This window comes from Pseudorasbora parva, chromosome 6, assembly GCF_024679245.1.
Source record: "Pseudorasbora parva isolate DD20220531a chromosome 6, ASM2467924v1, whole genome shotgun sequence".
In the NCBI taxonomy this organism is placed as follows: Eukaryota; Metazoa; Chordata; class Actinopteri; order Cypriniformes; family Gobionidae; genus Pseudorasbora; species Pseudorasbora parva.
This window is the reverse complement of record NC_090177.1, coordinates 27,430,675-27,452,430: the sequence shown is the minus strand read 5'-3', so window position 1 is coordinate 27,452,430 and position 21,756 is coordinate 27,430,675. Positions and strand designations below refer to the sequence as shown.

General features: G+C 37.8%; 1 protein-coding gene across 1 annotated transcript in view; it reads left to right on the top strand.

The window, feature by feature from the left end:
• Positions 1–20,853: 20,853 nt before the first annotated feature.
• The window catches only part of ntsr1 (neurotensin receptor 1 (high affinity)), a 36,857-nt gene continuing 35,954 nt past the window's right edge, over positions 20,854–21,756 (top strand). The window contains exon 1 of the mRNA XM_067447326.1: positions 20,854–21,652. Within this exon, the coding sequence (XP_067303427.1) occupies positions 20,984–21,652 (669 nt within the window). The 5' untranslated portion in view covers positions 20,854–20,983. The remainder of the gene's footprint in view (positions 21,653–21,756) is intronic.

The following is a 21,756-nucleotide window of genomic DNA, read 5'->3' as shown; positions in this document are numbered from 1 at the left end:
AGCAAAAAAGAGTGGAATGCTTAAACTTTAAATATAGAAACTAGGAAAAGAGGTTCACTCACGATTTGAGGGACTGTCTGTTCTTGTTTTTGTTTTTATTTTTGTTTTATATATATACTATGATAACAAAATGCCACATTCCCGTCCTCCCTCAAATTTTCTATATAGCACACATATGTAAACAATGATACGTAATATGTGACTCTGCCTACATTTTTGCAACACCCAAAATATGTACCTCCAGGTACGTTTACCTGCACTTTTGGGTGAAACGTCCACCGGAGGCGCTAAGTGGTAATATTTTTAAATATAAAACCATCATCTACGTGTGTATGTCTACGCCATATGATTCCGCCAACCTGATCTCACAGAATTAATATTTATAGCCTAATTTTATATTTTGGAGCAACTAACTGCACTCCACTCCTAGCCTAAACCTACCCACTCTCAACAATATAAAGCACATAACAGGCAACTAAATGTACAGTCACAGTTATTTATTGCAAAAACTGACCAAAAACAGTATAGAAGTATTAACTTATGTTGCATTCCAAGTCTTCTGAAGTCATACGAGAGTTGATCTTAATGTTTTATTATATTTTATTTACAGAACACACACGCACTCGTTCATTCATATTTCTAATTCAAATACACACGGCAAGTGACACGATTGGTCACGAGAGACATGAGAGCCAATGCTGTCAAAGCTGACGTGACGTTTCTTCAAATAGTGGCAATATTTGAAATGTATTATTAATATTCGGTGGATGGACTCGACGTTACTGATCGCTTTTGGGGATTTTCTTCACACAAATCAATCGTTTGGCCTCGGAACACTTGGGATATTTGTACTTTCTGAGTAAATTATACATGCAGTCGTATCTGACTGTTATATCCTGTTTTTTATAATACACAAATGGGTAGGTTTAGGGGAGCGTTTGAGTTACGTGTTCAAAATGTACCTGAATATGTGTGTGTGTCCACAAGGTAAATGGATTTATAAACATACTAAATAGTTTTTTTGAAAATGTAAAAATGCAGAATGTTTCTTGTGATGGGTAGGTTTAGGGGCAGTGTGTGCGCGTGTGTGTGTGATGGGTAGGTTTAGGGGTAGGGGCGGTGTAGGGGGATAGAATGTAACGGCATTGATAAACACACTAAAAAGCGATTATGCGTCTTGATAGCACGCCAAAAGGGCATACGAATTGGTGTGTCATACATACACCATTTCATGAGATCAGTCTGGGAATGGAGAAAAAATATTATCACTTAGTGCCTCCGGTGGACGTTTCACCCAAAAAGTGCAGGTAAACGTACCTGGAGGTACATAATTCGGGTGTTGCAAAAATGTAGGCAGAGTGACGTATTTCCAATGAGCCTGGGTTGGATTTTAACCACCAAACTCAAGGTTTAGGCAAGTGCTGCCATAAAATTTCCTTCAGGACCTGCCACAGAAGTCTATCTAACTCCATTTATACACATGTCTGGAGGCATTAAATATATATGAACTGCAACTCATCCACTTCATCTTCACACAAAGTACAGTTTATGTTAATGGTTATTGACTTTAAACACAACAGTCCACATGACAGGTCCATTAACAGATAAACGAATGTGGACGATGACAACCGTTTCTTATCATGTTTGGTCTCTATCTGTTCCATACGATGCCTTTTAAACTCTACTTAAATCTACTTAAACTCCAAGACCCTTTTTTGGGAGGGATTTGCCTACCCAAATTGAAAAGCTTCCCATACACACATACAGTGGTCTAAGTTTAAAATGTTGGTGTCATTTTACAGGAAACCCTTTAAAGTTACATAAAACACTGCAAAAAGTCATAAACATGTAAGCATATGAGCTGAAATAACCCCCCAAAAAGGTGCTTTTTGATTTATTTATTTTTATAAATTCATTTTTGAAAGTGTGTAACTCAGTTTAGTGGGCTAAACAGTTTGGGCTGTTTCCACTAAATTCCAGAAAATAGTGGAAAAACGAAGTTTGTCTGTGTCATGTTGTATGCAAGATTTATTCAAATGGGTCTGATGGGATGACGGAAAGGGCCCCGGGTAGACACACCCTCGTTATGCGTTTCTAACCCGATGGGGAAGGAGACACTAACAGACACACCACGTCGTGAGCTTCTGACCTGACAAGAAAAGAGACTAGTGGAGGTTAAGCTTTTGTGAGCAAAACCTTTATACTGCTTTCGGCAAACTCAAGCTGGAAAAGGGCTCTCTCCTTGAGAGATTTTATCTGACATTTACGACTCCTCCAGCAGCACATCCAGTCCACCAAGGACCTCTGCATTGGCAGACATTGCCTGTCCCACACGGCTCCTCAGTGACGCAGCCAGCCTGCAAAGGCCCCTGTGAAGATTCGACTGACCCCTAGGCCACTTTTAAGGACCCTCTTGGCGTAACCAGAGTTCTACATCATTCAGCCAGCGTGGCAACGGTTACTCGCAACTCTGCGCCCTTCCGACTGCACTCTACCCATAAATAAGCATTTATTTATCCCCATTTGCCAAAACCATTAGGTGGTTCCCATAAGAGCCATTCCCATACTATTCTCTTCTATTGCTACATTCTGTTCAACAGCATTGCATCTGTGTTCACATCATTCATTGGTTTTATTGTTTCATTCATTACTTTTTGGTTATTAGATTACTATCATTTAGAAGTGCATATCTGTTACTAGCATTATTAATCGTTGAAGTATTTACTCTTGCATATCTATTGTTAATAAACTTAATTCATTTTATTACACTGTGTCTTCATTGTGTTGACGACCAAAGACTCTACTAGTTGTCCAGACTCACAAATCCTTCAGATAAATCAGCTGACCAACTCCCTCTAATTTACATTAATTCTGAATTACGGAACAGCTCTTTTGCGAGTTATCTTATATTGTTAAGATAGTATTCTTAGCTGGTGCCCCGTATCAAAGTGGGGAGGGGTCATCTGATACACTCATAACCACACCTTATATTAAGTGACACGTGATCTGAAAATCACTGCGTCATCGGTGAACTGAGTAAAAATCACTACATATGTGTGAGGTAAATATTGGCCATACATAAATTCTCTTCCTTGAAAGCCTGAATCAATAGAGCTATTAGAGTCCAGACAAACCTCTGAGATGCATATGCACATTTTTAGTCATCCTTCAACTGATAAAATCCCTTCCATTGTTGACGTTTTATATGCGACTTGAAATTGGTCTTTTACCCAGTACATCAAGTCCATATTTGTTTCCATCCTTTATGCGTCAACAAAAGTATGTGGGAAGAGAGAAATCAGGCTTGAAAGGAAGGCGAGATATTAGGATGAAAGAGAAAAACAGCTGAGAGTGTGGGGATGAGAAAGAAACTCTAAATGAGCTTTTCATTCTTTTTTTCTCTTATATTTCTTTCCTTCGTTCTCTGTGATTGCTCTCATCTTATCAGCATTTCTCTTTGGACAATACCAACATCTTCTGTTCTATGCTCCCAATAAGATAATCATATCAGAGTGGAATTAATTTTTCAAAAGCTTTTTAAAATGGCTCTTTCACCCAGGGTTAATGATCTCCTTATAAAACATCAAAGTCACACAATTGCCACTTGAACACAGGACCCACTCATTTAACCCCCTTTTGATTATTCATAGTTCTTACTTATTCAGTCACTGAATCAGATTAATGCAATTTAAAGGAGAAGCATATCATTTCTGACAGAAAGCCAGAATAAGTACTGTGACAATTAACCATTTATTAATAACCCAGCAAGCAATAAAGTACTGTATGTAAATTACTCTGATACCCATGAGTTTTAAAGAGTGGTCTTTACAATAATATGTGAACTGTGTGGCAAAATGAGTCGTGAATGCGCAGAGGCTTATTTCGAGCTACAGGCAAAACAAGTGAAAATTAAAGGTTTTGGTCGATTTGAGGTTTTCACAAAAATAAGTTCATTATGCCCCCGTCTCCCAATGCTCCAAATAGCAATTGAACATCTAAATGTATCTTTATTTGTATGTTTTCTGAAAGGAGCACCTTTCCCTTACTCCTTTATCTTATTTGCGCTGACTGCCAGGTCTGAAGTGTGTGCACAAAGAAAAGACACAGAATCACAGTATTTTAAAATATCTGTCTTGGCGAGTATTCATGCAACCATGATATGCTATGTCTTAAGTGAACATTTGGTTAACTGTTGTGGAAAAACATTCTGAAGTGTACATTATTTTACATCCATGCAGTACAGGTCTTAAAGGGTAAGTTCACACAAAAATGATATTTATGTCATTACTGACTCACCCTAATGTCGTTCCACACCCGTAAGACCTCCATTTATCTTCGGAAAACAGTTTAAGATATATTATATTTAGTCCGACAGCGTATGGAAGTGTAGGCACACTATACTGTCTATGTCCAGAAAGGGAATATAAACATCATCAAAATAGTCCATATGTGACATCAGTTGGTAATTAGAAATCTTGAAGCATTGAAAATACTTTTTGGTCCAAAAATAACAAAAAACCACAACTTTATTCAGCAACTTTATTCAGCATTGTCTTCTCTTCCGCGTTTGTTTTCAAACCTCAAATAAAGGTTCAAACGGTCATGAATCAGCGGATTGATTCATGATTCGGATTGCGTGTCAAACTGCCTAACTGCTGAAATCACGTGACATTGGCGATCCGAATCATGAATCAATCCAATGATTCATAACCGTTTTAATCTTTATTTGAGGTTTGAAAACAAACGCGTAAGAGACAATGTCATTCAGTAAATGTTATGGAAGGACCAAAATACATAGGACCAAAAAATAACTTTAAAGGTTGGTCCCCTAAAGGTCCTGCAAATGTTATGGAAATGTAGTGTACTGTAGAGGGAACGTCCTATAGTAATGGTCCCCTAAACATTACCAGGCGATGTCCTTGACAACAGTTGGGATGTTCTGAAAAGAATTCTGAGAACATCACATTTCCTAATCAAATGGTCTCCTAAACATCAAGGCCTGAATGTTCTGTGAAGGTCCTCCAAATAATGTCTCCAAACTCTTTAAAGAACTCCACATCATGACTGTTTGAGAACATTCTAGGAATGTACCAGGCAACGTCCTTGACAACAGTGGGGACGTTCTGAGAGTGTTCTGTGAACATCACTTTCCAAATAATCAACAGTGGGGACGTTCTGAGAGTGTTCTGTGAACATCACTTTCCAAATAATCAACAGTATCAATATGATCCCCTAACCATTCTGGAAATGTCCTGAATGTTCCGTGATGGTCCTCCAAACCCTTTAAAGAACTCCACATCATGACTGCCTCAGAACGTTCTAGTTAATGTCCTTGACACCAGCGGGGATTTTCTGAGAATGTTCTGGGAAAATAACAACTCCAAATAAAATATTGTCCCCTAAAAATTCTGAGTTAAATGTAACATACAATTTCTAACAGGGTATGCACTTATTCCATGTAGTCTACCGTCTAATATGTGAATTTAAACACGTTATTTTTGTCATCCAGCGTTGGAGACTAATAGCACTTCCACCTCCACTATGTAATGAAAGCTGTGATGTTTGACTGCATGAATAGTGTTGTAGCGCAAATCCATAGGGCCATGACTGGTAGACAACACAGAATGTTCCACTGTTGAATGGATGCTGTATTTTAATTTTAAAACATTAATAATGAAATACTGTGCAGAGTGCAAACCTGTTCAGCCATGTTCCCTGCACAAATCCTTCATCTGTATGCCTTGCAATACATCTTTGTCCTGCACAGTTCTCTTTGTAGAGCAGTACACAGTAGATGTATTTCTCTCAAGGGTACCAACTGTCTCTAAGTGATCGTTAAACAAAGTGCACTTCCTCAAGAGTGCACGCACTTTAACACCACACTCCAAACATCTGGAGATCAGCACATCTACCGGGACACATAGCATGAAGTGCAATCAGCAGAGCAGAAAACAGCAAAAGAAAGTTCATGATAGAGAGAATGTTTGCTGTTTAAAGTAGACTTATGTGGTCTTTGCATATTGTTGAGCTCTTAAGCCATAAATATTTATACTACAGTTATGGGGTTTCATCTTTAAAGACCACCTCAATTTCATTACATGCAAATGCTACTATGACAAGCTACACCAGTCAATATTACACTCACTACTCTTCACATCAGTCCTCATTCAAGATAATGCATGATGGAATATAGGTGCATGAAAAACGTTCTGATAAATGATGATAGTTGAGACATAGTAGCAGGGGAAATGTGCAATCTGCATAAGAGGGAGAGAGCTGTGTAAAAGATAAACAGTATGGAGTCCACAGTATGGAGTTATTAAATGTAAAATAGAAGAATTGTCAGTAGTACTGACAATTCTTCTATTTTACATTTAATAATTTGATAGAAATGTTCTATTACAAATTGCTGTATCAGCCTAACAATTTGAGTGAAAAGTTGTAATTGAAAACATAACATTCCTAGAGCTGGAGCTCAGACAAACTGAGTGATTGAACTCTTTTGGCCTGAATGGCAAGAGTCATGACTCCAGGCCTGTTTATCACCAGGCCAATACTATCCCTACAGTGAAGCATGTGGTTGCAGCATAATGCTGTGGGGATGTTTTTCAGCGGCAGATACAATGTATAGAGACATCCTTGATGAAAACCTGCTCGAGAGCACTCTGGAACTCAGACTGGGGCGAAGGTTTATCTTCCAACAGGACAATGACCCTAAGCACACAGACAAAATAACTAATAGTGGCTACAGAACATTTTCCATGAGTGGCCCAGCCAGAGCCCAACTTGAACCTGATTGAACATCTCTGGAGAGATCTGAAAATGGCTGTGCACTGATGCTTCCCATCCAACCTGATGGAGCTTGAGAGGTCCTGCAAAGAAGAATGGGATAAACTGCCAAAAAATAGGTATGCCAATTGTGTATCATCATACTCAAAAAAACTTGAGGCTGTCATTGGTGCCAAAGGTGCTTCAACAAAGTATTGTGCAAAGGCTGTGAATACTGAAAAAAAACATTTGTTATTTTTTTATAAATCTGCAAAGATTTCAGACAAACGTCTTTCATGTTGCTATTATGGGGTATTGTTTGTAGAATTGAGGGGGGAAATTAATTTAATCCATTTTGGAATAAGGCTGTAACATAACAAAATGTGGAAAAGGTGAAGTGCTGTGAATACTTTCTGGATGCATTATACATAACGTCTACACTGTTAAAATTAGAGGATTTGCAAGCATGAACAAAAACTCTAGTGAGTGGATTTTAACTTAAACACCTCAAATTGGCCATTGCATTTAGGAAATCAACAGACATGTCTCTGATTGGGAACATTGCCCAACACTGCAAAACACATTGCAAATAGAAACTCAGGTCTCAGGTTACATATATAACCAGGATCCCTGAGATGCTCAGCGTGAATTGATGCCTGAAGCAAGTGTGGAAGATGGGTGGAGAGGATGGTCAGGTGACATAACGTAAGTGCGTCACAAAAACCACAGATAGACACCAGAAAAGTGCATTAACAGATTCTGAAAATCTGAAGAAAGACATTTCAGACTTGAAAGAAGTATGGCAAGATGATGCAGCATCTTGTTTCCTCCCAGGGAGCCAGGTTACATACAAAGCCTGAGATGATACCTTTTGAGTGAAACTCGACGCTTCGCCAGAGTGATGCTATGGGAACTTCAGTACCCATGCTGTCATACTAAAAAAATGTGAAAGAATTGTCAGCTCATGCTGGGGTGATGAATCATGCTTCTCTGTCTGACAATCCGATGGACAAGTCTGGGTTTGACAGTTGCCAGGAGAACGGTACTTGCCTGACTGCATTATGCCAAATTAAAAGTTTGGTGGAGGGGGGATTATGATTTGGGATTGTTTTCCAGGGGTTGGGCTTGGCCCCTTAGTACCAGTGAAAGGAACTCTTACTGCATGAGCATATCAAGACATTTTGGACAATTTAATGCTCCCAACATTGTGGGAACAGTTTAGAGTGGAGACTGCAAGCCAGGCCTTCTCGTCCAACATCAGTTTCTGACCTCACAGATGCACCTCTAGAAGAATGGTCAATTCCTATAAACACTCCTAAACCTTGTAGAAATCCTCACCAGAAGAGTTGAAGCTGTTATAGCTGCAAAGGGTGGGATAACTCCATTATAAACCCAATGGATTAAGAATGGGATGTAATTAAAGTTCATGTCATGTAAAGGCAGGGGTCCCAAAACTTTTGACAATATAGTGTAACTTTCCAAGAGCAAGGCCAAGAGCAAAGTCTAGACAACAAGGAGCTGCTGATAAAGCCTGTAAGTCTCCTACTCTTTTAAGTGAAGTTAGAGTTGGTAAAAGAGCTTTTTAAGGGGCAGACATGTTTCTAACGCTGACTCCAAAGGCTCAAAGGGAGCCGCTGACTAACCTTTCAGCACTAAAGAAAGAACCCAGGAAGGAACTCGCTGTCTCCAGATAGGCCTCAGTTGCCTGGCACCACAAAGAAATCATGAAATGGGGGGATTTCTCCCTTCTGAAGCCCAATCGATTTGAGCATGACAGGCAGAAATAGCTGCCACATAAACTTTAAGGCACTCCTGCAAATATACACAAATTCCAAAACTATTTGGGCAGTGAACTGGATCAGCATTAGACCACTTCAGGGCAAAAAGTTTTCTAGTGGAGCTAGCTCTATCTTATTATCAACCTCAGACTACAATTTACAATCAGGTCCCCTTCAAGGGCCAGACCTACTTCCACAACTTGGGATTTGGGTGAAGTTTCAATAAAATGACCATTAAAATGCCTTGTACAATCCCTCTGCAATATTTGTCTGTATATGTATGTGTGTGTGCATGTGTGTGTGTGTGTGTTGGGGGGTGGGGCGGTGGGGGGGTGTAATCACTACATTATGGGGACAAAATATCCCCACAAAGATGGCAATATCCGAAATCCTTGTCCTTGTGGGGACATTTTTTGGTCTCCATGAGGAAAACATTTTATGAATAATACAGAAGGAGTTTTTTTGAGAAAGTACAAATGCAAAATGTTTCCTGTGATGGGTAGGTTTAGGGGCAGGGGCAGTGTAGGGGGATAGAAAATACGGTTTGTACAGAATAAAAACCATTATGTCTATGAAGAGTCCCCATAAAACATGGAAACACTACGTGTGTGTGTGTGTGTGTGTGTGTGTGTGTGTGTGTGTGTGTGTGTGTGTGTGTGTGTGTGTGTCGAGACCCTTTTATTCTCCACACGGTTTTCAGTACACAAATGTATCCTTGAACTACTTCACAAAGCCGGTTTCAGTGGCTAACCAGGTAAGTTTGATTTTATTTGAGCAAATATTTTATTTATTTTTTAAGGTACAAGAAGTTAATTGTTTTTTAGTAGTGGGCCATCGCCATTGTAAGTTACTAGTATTTACCTTTTATACATAAAAATAAAATTAACTGGGGTTGGTCATTTTATATGTTGCATCATGGAAACACAGGAAACCTTATTACAAATTGATTTTATCTATAGGCCAAACTTTAGTACTCTAATTTAAATTATCCTTGCATGATATAATCTTTTTCTTTTTCTTTCACTGAACAGTGATGAAAACAAAGGCGTGTTGGAGACAGACGTCAGCATCAACTGCGAACCTGCAGCATTTCTTTTTTTCTTGTCACCTACAGTGTAATTGAAGGGTAGACCAACTGTTTCCAGAAGTGATGTGCCCTTTAAATGTCAAAAATGATGAATTAGATGCAGCATGAAATCTAAAGATCTCTGGAAATAATAAATAATCAGCTACAGAAATATTTAATAGAGGTGAAACATTTCACAAAGTGAATACATGTCACTATATATCCCTGAGTGGTGGACTGTTGACTTTTAATGTCTAAGCTCTCTATCGTCTCCTGTATGGTCTTCATTTTAAGTAATTTGTCAAGGTATTGCTGTGGTGCATCTCACATCAGTTCAGTTGTGTGTCTTCAAATGACAAAGAAATACACAATTCACCAAATGTAACCAAAATTAATTATTCATAAACCACTCAGGGGGAGGAAATGCCAAATGTCACTGTGGAAAAATTCAGACAAAGGGAGTCAAAGAGCAAAGGAAAACCTGTGCTAATGTCTCTCTCAGGGAGATTTATTCATTCATTCAGAGGACTAGAAAGAGAACAACCAGAAGAGATGGACAAAAGTGTTTATATTTTTAGTCCTTTATGTTGTAGCATTTAACACATGTGACCGGTAAAACAGATGATAAAGCCAGTGTTAGTCATTCTAATTCAAAGGGTGACTCATCTCAAACGGTTTCTCATATTATTCTGAAATTCTAATGACTTGCTGGAAATATATATTGACGCTTCCAAGCTCTATAATGGCAGTGACTGGGGGCCATGAGTTTGAAACTCACAAAAGCCCATTCATCCACCAGACACATACTCCACATGGCTCTGCGGGGTTAATAAAGGCATTATGACGCAAAATGATGCAGTTTTGTAAAGAAAATATCCATATTTAAAACTTAATAAAGTGAAATATCCAGACCACCTTCTGTATTACACTTACAGAGAAAGTGTAACACATCTCGTAGTTAAAACATTTCCCCTATGGAAGTTAGTGGCAATGAACATTCTGTATGCATGTAGATATACATCATTCATAAATAGCAGATAATTCAACCTTCCCTGATAACAAACTTCTTGTTAATTTCCTGTTCGAAGGCTGTGCTTAAAAGAGAACAAGGCAATTACTTTTATAGCTCTGGGTGATTGGAGAAACAGGCTTGTTTTTATCTCAATGACCCTTGAAATGCTGCATCTCTTAGATTTATTTTTGGTAGTAATATAGCATTTAGTACAAACCAGGAGGTCAAGGCTTACTGGCCAAGTAGAAAAAAACAATAGAAAACTCAAACTCACCAAGTGACAAATGCTATTTACAAACACTAACAATGGGAAATTCCCTCATGTATTTAATCTTGAAAACAATTGCAATTCATTGTACAATGTCATTTACGAAATCCACTACAGGCACAGAAAAGCACCACAGCCTATAATAAAAATATTAAACCTCTATTAGTGTTGGAAGCATCTGCATTTCACTGAAATGTACTTTTGCAGTCATGTATTTTCCAATTTTTGTGTATTTATTTGCCAAGAGTTTGTCAAAAACGTGTTTTATCTTGAGTGCAACATGCTTCACTGGTCAGAGAAAAAAATATTTTTAAGGTCGAGAACACATTCTCACACTGTGCTGTTGAGCTACTAATAGTCCAGCACATATACATTAATAAATTAAAATAGATTATATTTTTGCTGATGTCTAGTGCAGTGTTCCATTTTTGAAAGGGTTTTTTAAAGCGTGAAATGGCCTTTTATATATAAAGAAAGCCACTTTGATGTCCTTTGCTAGAAAATTAAAAGGTTATGAGCAGGTAAGCATATAGCGCATGAGCAGTGCGTGAGAATGCTCATAGCACTCTTATTCACAGATCAGTAATAGGATCCAATATGCCTGCCACATTAGTCTCAGAAAACATATCAATGCTGCATGACACTTCAGGAGGAAATTACACGAGATCCCATTGGCAACCTTCTTTTCAAATCAGCTATTACCGATAAAAGGACATGTTGGCGACGTATGACAAATGTTCAGGCAATCAACAATTCTTAAAGCCTGTGATGGATGTTTCGAAGAGATTTGAGATTTGAATCTTAATAATGGGACCTATTGTGAGAACACTTTACTTCAGTAAACTGTATGTTTTCTCCCCCATGCCAAGAGGAACGCTGCACTTTATGTGAGGTTGAGTAGAATGTCACATGTAAATCACATGTAAAAGCAAATTACCTACAACAGTAGGGAAAGTTTCTGCTGTTTAAAAATACCCCATACAGAAAATAAAGTAATTGCATGGTTATACTAATTTTAATAATGGCCATAAATTATAAAATGGTTATCAGGAATGGGCCATTGAGAATTATTACAAACTTGATCACTGTGAAATCTAATTAACATGAGAAAGGGGGTCACATTTACATCCAAATGGTAATTCATCTACACAGAACGGAGACAAAGCACAAAGTGTTGATATTAACAACCTAAAGCTTCTGGATTTAAATTTAGTGAACTGAAAGTGCTATAGACAGTCTCCTTGGACATGATGGATGAAATGAATGGGACATTAACTAACATGTTAAAATGAATGTGGTATATTTGTTTTGTTCATTATTATCTGTTTTTATTATCTTAACTATTTTTTTTTTAAATAGGTTTGGCTTGGTTTGTTTTTTCTTCCTCTTCTGTTTGCTTCTGCGTGATTTATGATTGTGGGAAACAAAATTTATTACCAAAGAGGAGAGGGAGAGGGAGAGGGAGAGGGAGAGGGAGAGGGAGAGGGAGAGGGAGAGGGAGAGGGAGAGGGAGGAGAGTGCTAACCTCGGGAGTCATGATTTTATGGAAAGCCATAACGAAAGAAAGCACGAAAAATAACAAAATTTAGCATGCTATCTTTTCAAAGAGTTCTTAATCTGGACATTTTGGTTGTACTTGTAGCCATCACTTTCTAATAATTCAAAAAATTACATCCTGGCATCATATCTGTGACATTTGAAGTAATTAGATATTCAATTTATTACACTAAATGTTTTTCATTATTTTGTAATTAAATGTAATCACGTTCCACTTTAAGGCATGATTCGTTTTTTTATGTTGATGTGTTAATTGATATAAAATCATGCAAACCAGGTTTTAAATTAATTTAAACCATTTAAAGATAATAATTAAAGTCTCATTACGTCCATAATATTTCTATTTTCAGTTTTGTCATTTTGTAATATGAATGTGCATTACTCTGAACATCAAATGTTCATATGCTAAGATAAGTGAAGCATTCGATTCAAATCATTTCCAACAAACTACTGTGGTGTGCTAGAGCATTTTGAAAGATGGGCATACATAAAACACGATTTACATAATGACAACTAATAAAGATGGGATTAGGAAGGGCCTCATCTTCATCCTCCTTGTGACAGCCGAATTAGGGGCAGGTGGAAAAGAGATTTATTAATCTAAGAGACCATTATTCTGGAGACAAGAGCTGACGAACGAGATCCCAACATTGAGTACAGTCTGATGCCGAATGCTTGCTTATTCCCATCAATCATTATCTATCCTCCTGATTCCTGACAGCCATCACCCATAAAAAACATTGTCCTCATTAACTTCATTTCACAATGATAGACAGTTATTGTATAGAATTAAATAAAATAACCTTTAAACATTTACAATTTGTGTGGGTCATTCATTACGGAAGCACTTGCTGACAGAAGACGCAATAATAAATAAATAAATATGCCTCTATTATTTATATCTATAATGTTTCGATGTTATCTGAACACACCAGTCAGAGAAAAGCTCACAAAATAATAAAAGTATAGCCACTGTAACAACTATACAATCTGACAGATGCTTCTGGAGGATCATGTCATGAACAAGAAGATTACAAAACAGTTTCTAGTATACAAGCCCTCAGGCGCACTGCCCACTTTACTTAATACCTCTTCTTACTCTAAAACTCTGGAATACTTGATTCTGATCAACATCAAAAATGACATTCAGAGATGAATATTTCTGAATAATTACGCTTGACTGATCATCCAGGAAACCTCTTTACTACATTGCTGGGCTTCGGTGTTGTCTGTCTCACCAATGAGCTGATCAAATCTTTTCTATAATAAACTCATCATTTCCAAACTCAATTTAATATTTACTTATATTCCCTTTTTAAAAATAGCTATATAATAAGTTTTAATGTGCAAGATTACAGAAAAATGTAAACACTATTAGATCGACCAAGACACTGGTGCAAAGTGAAAAACAGACTGTAAAAAAAATATGGACATAGTGTCCGTGATGTCACCCATAGGATTCTGAAGAGCAAATTGAGTGAAGTTGTCACTGAGGCACTAACAGACTTTTTTCGGGATTTTTGGGAGCAGATTGGAGCTTTAGCTTAGAGTAAAGGTTGTTAAAATTGTACCTTTAGGGGTGCAACAGCTTGTCGCTGGGGCAGTACCCTTAAAAGGACATCTTTGTACCTTTTTTACTCCTAAAATGTGTGTATTAGTACCTTTGAGTACAAATAAGTACCTTAAGGTACTACTATGAACCTTTTTGTGGTTAAAAAAATGGTACAAAGATGTCCTTTTAAAGGTACTGCCCCAGCAACAAGCTGTTGTACCCCTATAGGTACAATTTTGACACCCTTTTTTTCTGAGTTTATTTCACACTAACATAATTCATTGTTCTGCATCTGCGAGAGTGTGGATGGGCTTTTGATATTGCAGCTGTACTTCCTGCTCTACTTCCTGCTCTCTACTGCGCAGCTCCGGTCCCGAAATCACTACCTCACAGACTCCAGTCCCAAGAGGTCAACGCCGTGCAGGTCGTCTGAAAGCTTCAACTCTGGTCAGCGGAAACGGATGAAGTTGCATCGTCCACATTTTTTTACGGTCTGGGCTGGATGCATTCCGGTTGGCGAGAGTAGCCACGTGCAGGCGGGGAGGAGCTGACTTCACGTCTTTCTGCTTCCTGCTGTAACACTTGCGCTGTGTTTGCATACTTTATACAGCTAAGTTAAATAGATGCAATATTTCTCAAATACACAGATTTTTAAGAAGAGATTTCCATTCAATAATTTTATGTACTGCTTAAAGCTACACTGTGATATTTTCCCCCATCTAGCGGTGTAAAGGTATATGACCATCCAGTGAATATTAGTTTCTGTTCCTCTCAATTCTGATTTCGTTTTAACTCCTACGGTGGACGATTTAGTCCAAGATTAACATGGCAGTCCCCCTCTTCACATTCGACTCGGTGCCATCGAGTGTTAAAACGCGAAAGGCGAAGCTTGAATTTATGGGTATGTCCCTCTTTGGCTAATGTACTTTCAAGATGGAGGGGCAACATGGCGACTAGCATTCTAACCCCTCACCCGTATGTATTTTCAATGGCATATTATAAACTTACGAGAAAACTTTATTACTTGAAAGAAGTAAATATACATACACATACACGTGCTGCGAGCGACGCCCTTCAGATGTCAACTTGAGAGAGAGAGAGAGAGAGAGAGAGAGAGAGAGAGAGAGAGAGAGAGAGAGAGAGAGAGAGAGAGAGAGAGAGAGAGAGAGAGAGAGAAAGAGAGAGAGAATAGCAGAACAAGAATGGATTATAATGAGATTCATCAGCCTGACAAGCTTTGCGAGCCCTGGCCCATACGTGTCTGCGTCCAGTGTGCTAAAGGTATGATATGTTAGACACGTACACATAAGCAAAACGATCTATAACAATGCAATTCTATTATAAAAACACGTTTTACTCACATAAGTATGCTGCACTATTCCTGTCGGATCCAAATCCAGCATCGACCGGAGATTTGTTTACAAACCATTCCACAGTGAAATGAATTGAACATGTCTTCCCCACGTCAGCTAGAACTTCATTAAAAATAAAGTTCATTCCTAATATTAGGATCCGAAGGAAGTTCATGCAGCGACTGTGTTCTTCCACAATCAGGAATAGTGCAATATCTTAATCTTCCTCTGCATGTTTATTGTTGTTGACCACCTAGCACGAGCCCTCCATGAGTCGGTGGGCAAGGCTACTGAATTAGAAGCACTGTAGATTCTGTAGAGGCGGTGTTTCGATGCGCAATGACGTAAGGATGAAGCACAGGACCATTTGTTGAGCCTGGTGTCTATAAAAGCTTTTCTCTGTCTAATAAGGAAGTTTTCAGCTCTGAAACTTACAGGATATTCTTATATTACCAGCATCTTTTATATATTCTCAATTCATCACCCCTTTAAACATGTTTTTTTTTCTTGGGCATTTTAACATGGGGCTCAATGAGATATATATATTTCCTTGTTGTATAGCTTGTACACAACCATGCTCTTGTCAACGCGTCCATCCTTTTGTTTTTTAAAACAAATTTCCCATCCACGGGGCCAAGCAAAGCGGTCTCATCAGCTTCTTCGTTCATGTTCATTCATGGTTTGTTGTTGTCGTGACCATAGGCTGTAAAAAATATTTTGACTCGTGAACGCTACACTGAAAAAAATGACTTTGTGGTATGGTAAAATCTATTACATTAATTCATGTAATTATTACATTGTAAAATCAGTTTAAGTTGGAACTATATATCTTAAGTAAAATGTACACAGTCTATTCATGTAATAACTTAACTGAGAAAAAAGAGTACATTTTATCTTATATTTACAAATAATATTTAATGTTTTATAGTCACAGCACATTCACCTAAAATATTAAGTACATTTTAATCTGAAAAGCAAAGTGCATTTTAAAAAATGCGAACAGAATTTGGAATTATTATTTTTTTCTTACAAAAAGATCAACGGTCAACGATCAAAAAGAGACGGTCATTTTGGGATGTTGCTTTTCTGTGGCTGACTTATTCTCAATAAGTTTTGACTTTTAACTGAACATGAGTTTTAATCACAATAACGGTAGCTAAAGCTACATAAGCTCTTATTGATAATTATTTTTTTATGTCACCATTATGGCGATTATTGTTTTCTTTAGTTGGGCAGTTTGGCGACTTTTTAATGTTAGTGTTTCTCTGACTGCTGTATCTGGGTTTGATATGGCAAGAAAAGCAGAGAAACACGATCAGATGCTTTTGGCCGCTTGATGATCAGAACATGATCATTGTGTAGAGGCTTAATTCACCAATCTTATACGTGAATATGAGCAATATACTATTAACCTTGTTTTATTCTAGAAAAGATCCAGCACAGTTTTAACCAGAAAAGTTGAATACGTTTTATAACAGACTGTACACTAAGCACTTTGAACTCCTGCAAGCTCTTCTCACACACAGATATCAAGATTTAGCCTAAGAATCTCAACAATGGTGACATGCTTCATGCCACAATGCATTCTGGGTGCATCATGCAAAACTCAGAAACATCAGCAATGTTCACTTGGGTTTTGTAATTGGATGCAATGGTAATCTGAGTGAAAGTTACAATTTATAGATGAGTATTGCCAGTGCATTTTACGTGTGTATTTTACATAATAAATAAGTGGTTCTAGTAAGTAAATATTACTTAAAATAGCCCGAGTAAAGATTACAAGCTTTTTTTGTGTGGAAAAAGTTGCCTAGCTTTTTTTAAGTAAATGTCACTCCGATTTTTTTTCAGTGTAGTTGGTGTTCCAGTATAATCGGTCTGTCTAAACTTAAACTTAAAATTGCTATTTATTTTTTGCGTAATTCATCTTAATTAACGCGTTAAAGTCCCCAAATTAATTAATCTTAATTAACGCGTTAAAGTCCCCAAATTAATTAATCTTAATTAACGCGTTAAAGTCCCCAAATTAATTAATCTTAATTAACGCGTTAAAGTCCCCAAATTAATTAATCTTAATTAACGCGTTAAAGTCCCCAAATTAATTCATCTTAATTAACGCGTTAAAGTCCCGATATATATATATATATATATATATATATATATATATATATATATATATATATATATATATATATATATATATATATATTGCGTATCACCGCAGCACATCGAGCCTCAAATATCACAAATATGTTTTTGCTAGACTTAATGGCAAACATTGCGCTGGTCTGCTGGACTGAAATAAATAAACAATATTTTTTTTGATTAAGCTTATGTATTCAGTCATTATTCAATGGTATACTAAAAATACATGTAAAAAATTATTTCTCACTGTTCTCAGGTCAAATATTTATATGCAATTAAAATGTGATTAATTTCGATTAATTAATTACAAAGCCTCTAATTAATTAAAAAAAAAAAAAATTTTAATCGAGTCCCGGCCCTAATATATATATTAGGGCCGGGACTCGATTAAAATTTTTTTTTTTTTAATTAATTAGAGGCTTTGTAATTAATTAATTACAAAGTTATGTTAATGTTATGTTAATTACATATTAGTTATGTTTATTATTTATCCAATAGTTTAATTTATTACATGATAACATTTTTTATAAATTTGAGGTTTGGGTCTCCTTTAAAATGAAAAAATGGCTTTTGTTTTTTAAAAGAAATACACCTTGTGTGTATAAGTACTGATTTTTAGAGACAAATGTAAATGATTTAAACATGCAACCAACCATGTCTTTAAAATAAGCACGTTTGTGAAATGAAAACAAATAGATCAGTTGACATTTCTTTTAAACTTGTTTTTTAAAAGACACATGTTTTTTGGTAACAGGACTGAGAAAAATGCATCCATCTCCCACTTTGAAACCTTATAAAAAATAAAATAAAGTTACCTGAGATTGACCAATATACATTTTGAACAGTGAAATATGTGTTTTATTAGAATCAGTGTTGAAAAAAGATAAAAAATGTGTTTAATTTTTAAAAGTTACAACAGGCAAATGTCACCCATTCGGTGGAATGGCCCATATATATATATATATATATATATATATATATATATATATATATATATATATATATATATATATATATATATATATATATATATATATAATATGATTTACTAATACGTTCCCTTGATTCATAGACCAATTTACTGTTTTTCTTTTCTTGCACGTTATGTGCGGGGCTCCATATTAGTGGGGATAGTTTACCCATGATTTACTCACCCTTAAGTCATTTTAGGTGTATCCTCCACGGCTTCTGAAGCAAAGCGTTTGTGAAAGAAAAATATACATATTTAAAACTTTACTAAATGTAATCTCTAACTTCTGCTAACTGTCATACGCACGTTCAAGAGAGACTGACGATTCAGCGTATGATGTAGGGTGCAGGCGTATAGCGTACGTTTTGATGACAACCCGAGAAACGCAGAGAATAGAGCAAAACAAAACTTGGTTGTCGCGAGAGCTAGAATATTGTCACCAGAGTGTCCTACGTCACACGCTGGAACGCCAGTCTCTCATGAACGCGCATACGTCAGTTAGCGGAAGTTAGCGGTTACAGTAATATGTTTTTTTTCTTACACAAACACATCCTTCTGCTTCAGAAGGCCTTTATTAAAGGGGGGGGGGGGGTGAAATGCTGTTTCATGCATACTGAGCTTTTTACACCTTTAAAGACTTGGATTCCCATCCTAAACATAGACAAAGTTTCAAAAACTAATGTTGGACGTTTGATGGAGTATTTCTGTGTTAAAAATACTCCTTCCGGTTTCTCACAAGTTTCGGCGAGTTTTTTTCGAGTATGGGTCTACTTGACGTTAAATAGAGCGGAAGGTCCTTGTATGGGCCGTATGGGCTCTTCTCCCGGTAGGGTGCGCGCGCGCGTGACTAGAGGGAGAGAGAGGAAATGCACGCTGTAAACAGTCTCTCAGGTGCAGATCCAGTCGTCCGTGAACACTTATGACGCGCCGCGCTCCACTTTATTCCTATGGGTGACGTCGAGCGACTTCAACGCTTTAGCACAGCATTCCGGGAAGGCAGCGCTGCATTTGAACCGATTTGAACGCAGAAATGACGGGAAGCTTCAAGGCATCGCTTCAGTCGCGTCGCAAAGTGGATTTCCACGGTCACTGCTGTCACAGGACTTCACCAAATCATACCAAAGAAGTGTGTTTTTGACAGAGCGGTCCTGCTTTGGAAGATGCCGGTGAGTAAATCAACTTCAAATGTCTCTGCTATTGGCTACCGTCGCATGAGTAAACATCAGTAAACGATACGATCGCGTGCTTCGTCATTCAAATGCGCTAACGGTTACTCCATTGTTGTTCTGTATAACGTTACACTATTCTGACTCTGACGTGCAAAACCGTTTTGCTTGCTACCTCTAAGGTCTAGTCACATACAATAGTCCATAAACCGAATCATGTCCTCATAAACTGCACACAAAGGCCCCTAAATACAGTACATACCACAGAGACGGACATCCTGATGTTGCCGTTTCTCCTGTTCAATTTATTTCAGAATCAGATTTGATTGTGGATCATTATCTGTATTAGCTGAGATAGATGGGTTTCTCCACGCTTGAGGACGTAACTGCTTTGCGCGCTTGTCATTCTTTAGCTCCGCCCACACGATACGCCTCCAGGCGCTCGTTTTTTTCCGGAAAGACTCGGTACAGCCCATATTTCTTTTATAAATATGATAAAACTAAAGACTTTTCGGAGATATGAAGGATGCAATACTACTCTATAGGTACTCAAGATTGACATGAGATTGACTGAAACTGAGTGTTTCACCCCCCCTTTAACCCCCCGGAGCCATGTGGAGCAATTGGACTTCAAAACAGTAACAGCCATTCACTGCCATTATAAAGTCTGGAAAAGCCAGGATATTTTTAAATATATTTGTATTCATCTGAAAGAATGAAGAATATCATTTACACCTAGGATGACTTGAGGAAATTATGCACACTGGAGTAAATCATGTAGTAATTTTCATTTTTGGGTGAACTATCCCTTTAACTTTTAAGTAAATTTAAAATGCAGTAAAAGTGACAACTGTCATTCTATGTACAGAATGTTATATTTTTGAAAATACTGAAAAATTATAAAGTGAAAATGACAGGAATTATAAAAATTGGATGGAAAGATGTAAACAAAATGCTAGAAAATAATAACATTTTACGATGTTACCCAAGAAAAATGTAAAATCAGCATCCAACATATTTTTAAACCTGTTGGTTTATGCTTAAATTCAGGACATTTCAATAAAGCTCTCAGGACTGAGATGCTCTTATGTTCAAGGTAGCTCAGCCTCATGATAAAAATACACCAATGGCACTGCGTCATCATTTCTCAAGGTTTGCGTACGCCTCCTCATCATATAAAGCGTCTAGGACGACTCGCCTTCACAGACCTGTGAGAGTAAGTTTAGAGCAGTGGCCAGTATTTCAGTAGCTTTACGCATAGCTCGCTAAATGTACAAACGTGAAACACTTTGCAAGGAGCGCAATATTATTTTGGCATTCGTTATTGTGCGTTACAATATTTAACGACCACCATGGAGGTTAATACTACTCTCTCAGGGCGCAACTTCATTGACTTGCGCAGCTTAACGCAGCAACTTCTCTCTTCGGCGAACCTGTCACAGCTATCTCTGGACAATGAAACGGAACTCGTCTCCGAAGAGGATTTGGACGTGAATACAGACATCTATTCTAAAGTTTTCGTCACTGTGATATATGTTATATTGTTTGTAATAGGGTGTTTGGGGAACTCGATCACCCTGTACACCCTTCTCACGAAAAAATCTCTTCAAAACCTCCAGAGTACGGTGCACTATCACCTGGCGAGCCTGGCCATATCCGACCTGCTCATCTTGATCCTCTGCATGCCCATCGAATTATACAACTTCATCTGGGTTCACCACCCGTGGGCTTTCGGGGAGGCTGTTTGTAAAGGGTATTACTTTCTGCGGGACGGCTGCTCGTATGCGACGGCGTTCAATATCGCCAGCCTGAGCGTGGAGCGCTTTATGGCCATCTGCCACCCGTTCAAGGCGAAGAGCATCATGTCGCGGAGCCGCACCAAGAAACTCATTAGCGCCATGTGGGTCGCGTCTTTTCTCCTGGCCTCTCCGATGCTTTTCACCATGGGACAGCTACTGGTGAAGGATGAATTCATATGCACCACCATCGTGTCCCCGATAACAGCTAAAACCGTTCTACAGGTGAGCGCGCACAGCTCTCTTTCCTGTGACGAGTGGGGTATTCCCTTATTCTTACTGCTGTATTGATTTGGTTATAGTTTGCATTGCGTCGGATTTATATCGCC